The 3,698-nt window shown below is 38.0% G+C and overlaps 1 protein-coding gene across 1 annotated transcript; it reads right to left on the bottom strand.

The window, feature by feature from the left end:
- Positions 1–2,140: 2,140 nt before the first annotated feature.
- Positions 2,141–3,494, bottom strand: LOC130453677 (eukaryotic translation initiation factor 1-like). Its single transcript, XM_056793730.1, has one exon. It carries the CDS (start codon positions 3,343–3,345, stop codon positions 3,004–3,006), a length of 342 nt encoding a protein of 113 aa, XP_056649708.1. The 5' UTR covers positions 3,346–3,494; the 3' UTR covers positions 2,141–3,003.
- Positions 3,495–3,698: the final 204 nt, after the last annotated feature.

The raw sequence follows: 3,698 nt of genomic DNA, 5'->3' as shown, positions 1-3,698 counted from the left end.
TTTAAAATTTTTTTAATCAAAGAATAGGTTAAGCAGGAAATAATTGTTTTTTCTTTGTATTGTTTTACTTGTTTTGAATTGCAACAGGCAGTAAATGGAACATCATTTATTTCACACAAAACTAAATTATTCAACCTCACATCTTAACAATACCTAATCACAATAAATTTGCTTATTTTATAGGGGAAGTAGCCCTGTGGGATATAAATAAGTGACAGATTATCATCAAACTTTGCCACTTACTTTTGCTGAAAAATTTATTCCTTTTCTAAGTCTCACTCTATGTAGAACACTGGATCAAAAGCAGATGGTAAGTCTAGAATCCAGTTCTCCTGACCATACTGCCCCTCCTCTCACAGACCAGACTTCTTTAACAAACACCTTTATATTTCATTTTCTCATTCTAATGTTTTAGCAACCATTGAACATTTGTTTTAAGTATTCTTTATGTTCTAGGCACTGAGTAGGCCCTGGGGATACAGAAATGAAAATGAAACCACCTTTACCCTCAAGGGTATCTGAGAGGAAACAGAACAGAAAAAACAATTTAGATTTGTTTTATTTTCTTGTTGTGAACATATTTTATTGACCTGATTTGTTTTCACTTCTCCATCTTTCCAAGAATAGCTACATCCCCAACCCAATATTGAGATATTCCTTATAAATATAAAATAAAAGGAAAGTAAATATTTAAGCAAAACCACCAGATAGTCGATAAATACTTATTAATTACCTACTATTGTAAATAAATAAATAAACCCACATATATATTTATATATTGTTAGTGATCCCCTCTATTTAACCTTCCTTAAAACCCTCCTTATTACACTATATACCATGTATTGTGCTCCAAAGCTGCCCTACCTTCAAGGAGTTCACAATTTAATGAGAAAGACAACAAGCAAACGGATATCTACAAACAAGCCATATATAGAATAACTAGAAGATAATTAATGAGAAAACATTGAAAATAATGAGTTAGAAAGACTTCCTGTACAAGGTGAATTTTTTTCTGGGACTTAAAGGAAGCCAGAAGTCAGATTGAGATGACTGGGAATAATATTGCAGATATGGGGGACAAGGAGAAAAAATGCCTGGAGTTGAGAGATGGAGAAACTAGTATTGGAAATAACAATGAGGTCAGTGTATTATAGAATCAGAGTATGGTACAGAAAGAAAAGGTCAGGGGAATAAAGACTAAGAAGGATGTGAATTCCAGAGGATTTTATATTTGATCCTGGAGATGAGCATGAGCCAGTTGAATTCATTAAGTTAGAGTGACCTGGTTAGATCTAAATTTTAGGAAAATCACTTTAATGACCAAATGTAAGAAGTAGTGGATGGGGAGAGACTTCCCTGAGGTAGATCCACCAGTAGGCTCTTGCAATAGTCTAGGAATGAGGTGATAAGGGTCTATGCCAGAATGATAACAGTATCAGAGAAGAGAGTGGAGCAAATTTGAGAGTTGTTTCCAAGATAAAATTGGCAGGTCTTGGCAATAGATTGGCTACAGATTGGAGTGAACTAAAGTGAGGAGTCAAGGATTACACCTAGGATTATACCTGGGAAGATAACAGTAATAGGGAATTTTGGAAAAAGATATGGTTTGGGGAAAGTTCAGTTTTGTATGTGTGGAGTTTATGATACCTACTTGATAGAGTGTCCATGCTGTGCATCATTTTGTTTCTATGTCTCTGGCCCCATCTTTTCTGTCAAAAAATGGATGGCATGTATAATTATCTTGAATATGCATTTTAAAACATTTTCTTTTCTGTGTCTTACAAATTGTTCTTATATATGATTAGGTTCTCATTAACATTCAATTCAAAAGTGAAAAATTCATTAAAACAAATAGTGACTGTAACAAATATAGATTTGTCCTTGAAACAAATGGTTTAAGGTGCTGATACTGCACAGAGATACTGGAGCCATAGAGATGATGACTTTCTTAGAGTAATTTCTCTCCCAGTAAGAAAGAGCATCTAAACATAAAAAAGTATTATCAAGAAATATATTGACAGGCACATTTGGAGTTCAGAATCTTCATTAGCTATGGCCCTCTACCATCTTTGTAACTTTGTTTGTTAACCTCAAATTGCACTGTAGCATATTGATAATGGTACAGGAATTTTTTTTCACATTTCTGAAAACCAGTTTTATTTAAATAAGAGCTTAAATACATTACATAACATTTAAACTAATAAAAAAAAACCAAAACCAAACCAGTCTGTTAACTTCACATGGCATTGGGCAGCTGTTGCTATTAAGAGGCAAGCTCCGCAGTTACTACACTGACTGTTTCGATACATTAGTTCAAAATTTGTTCCCTTGTCAAAAGTTTAATTCAGGTAAAGTTGGCCTCACAGTATGGTGTTCTCTCCACTTGTGCATCCCCCAGAGGCAGGGCACTACTACTAAAAGTCTGGTCAAACACTAGACCTTGGTGTGATGTAAGAAAGAAAATGTCCTGCCATTGCCCCCAAATGAAACCCTTCCCTGGATCAGGTGGTGCAAATCACCAGGGGAATCCCTGTTCTGCTACCAAAGGCTATCTTTATCTTGATGGTACAACTGGGTATTGGTGGCCTTACTCTTCTGAGCATCACTAAAAGTAGCTCAGAGGATCAGTTTTCTTAAATGGAAGACAGGGAGCTCTGCAGAGGGAGCACCCAAAGAACCTCTGGACAGACATGGTCTCAGATGCTACTAGGGTTTTGGACTTGGCTGAAACATCAGATTATTTGAGATTATTTCAGATTATTTCAGGCTGAGCACTGACAGGCTAATTTACCTCTTTTTAAATGAGGGACTGCAAGACTAGACGGCATGGCTCTTTTCAGTTTATTACATGAATGAGTTACACTAGTCCAAGTTAAACAGCGGACCCCAAATGGTTACATTATACAAGCTGTGAGGTTTTTAAACTTGTGACAAGGGACAGAAGGGAATTTTTCTACTCATTGCAAGGAAATCCTCACTTAAGCTTCAGTGAGCCACAAGCACTTAAAACCCATGAACCTTCAGCTGGTCGCCCTTAGCCAGTCCAATCTCGACGAGGAACTGGCATATGTTCTTGCGCTGGTCACCCTGTAGCTGAATTACTTCTCCATATTCTGGATGCTCAATTACAGTACCATTGCAGGCAAATTTCTTCTTGAATGCCTTCACTAGTTTCTTTTTATCGTAATCATCAGCGATCCCCTGGACAGTAGTGAGGGTCTTCCTCCCGTTTCTCTGTTGAATTCTTATATGGATATAATCCTCAGTCCCAGCAGGAAGCAGGTCATCACCCTTACTTGCATCAGCAAAGGGGTCGAAAGAGTGGAGGTTCTGGATAGCGGACATACGATATGATTCCTTTTCCTCGGTGGAAACGGCCTGCGGAAGGCGGTGGCGGGAGAAGGCGGGCGGGGGAAGGGGGGGGGGACGGAGCGTGGGGAAGCGAGGGGGCTCGAGGGGGAGGCTGCTGAGTCCTCGGCGGCGGCTCAGTGACTGGGGCCGGTACAGGAATTTTTAAAAATAAAAATGCCCTTATTTTCCAAAAACTCCTTCTCTATGTGCCTGTTATTTAAGGATGTTTATAAGTCATGCACACCTGGTTCTCTTACTTCTGTAGGTAGCATCAGATAGGAGGTAGAAAAATTCAATTCAGAAAAAAAAAAAAAAAACTTAGTTGAAATCACATCTCAAGCATGCAT

Source organism: Monodelphis domestica, chromosome 4 (genome assembly GCF_027887165.1).
Source record: "Monodelphis domestica isolate mMonDom1 chromosome 4, mMonDom1.pri, whole genome shotgun sequence".
Lineage (NCBI taxonomy): Eukaryota > Metazoa > Chordata > Mammalia > Didelphimorphia > Didelphidae > Monodelphis > Monodelphis domestica.
This window is presented reverse-complemented; position numbering and strand designations above follow the sequence as displayed.

Excerpts from the sequence above, each read along its gene's own strand:
- LOC130453677 (XM_056793730.1), bottom strand. The coding sequence starts at position 3,345 with ATGTCCGCTATCCAGAACCTCCACTCTTTCGACCCCTTTGCTGATGCA.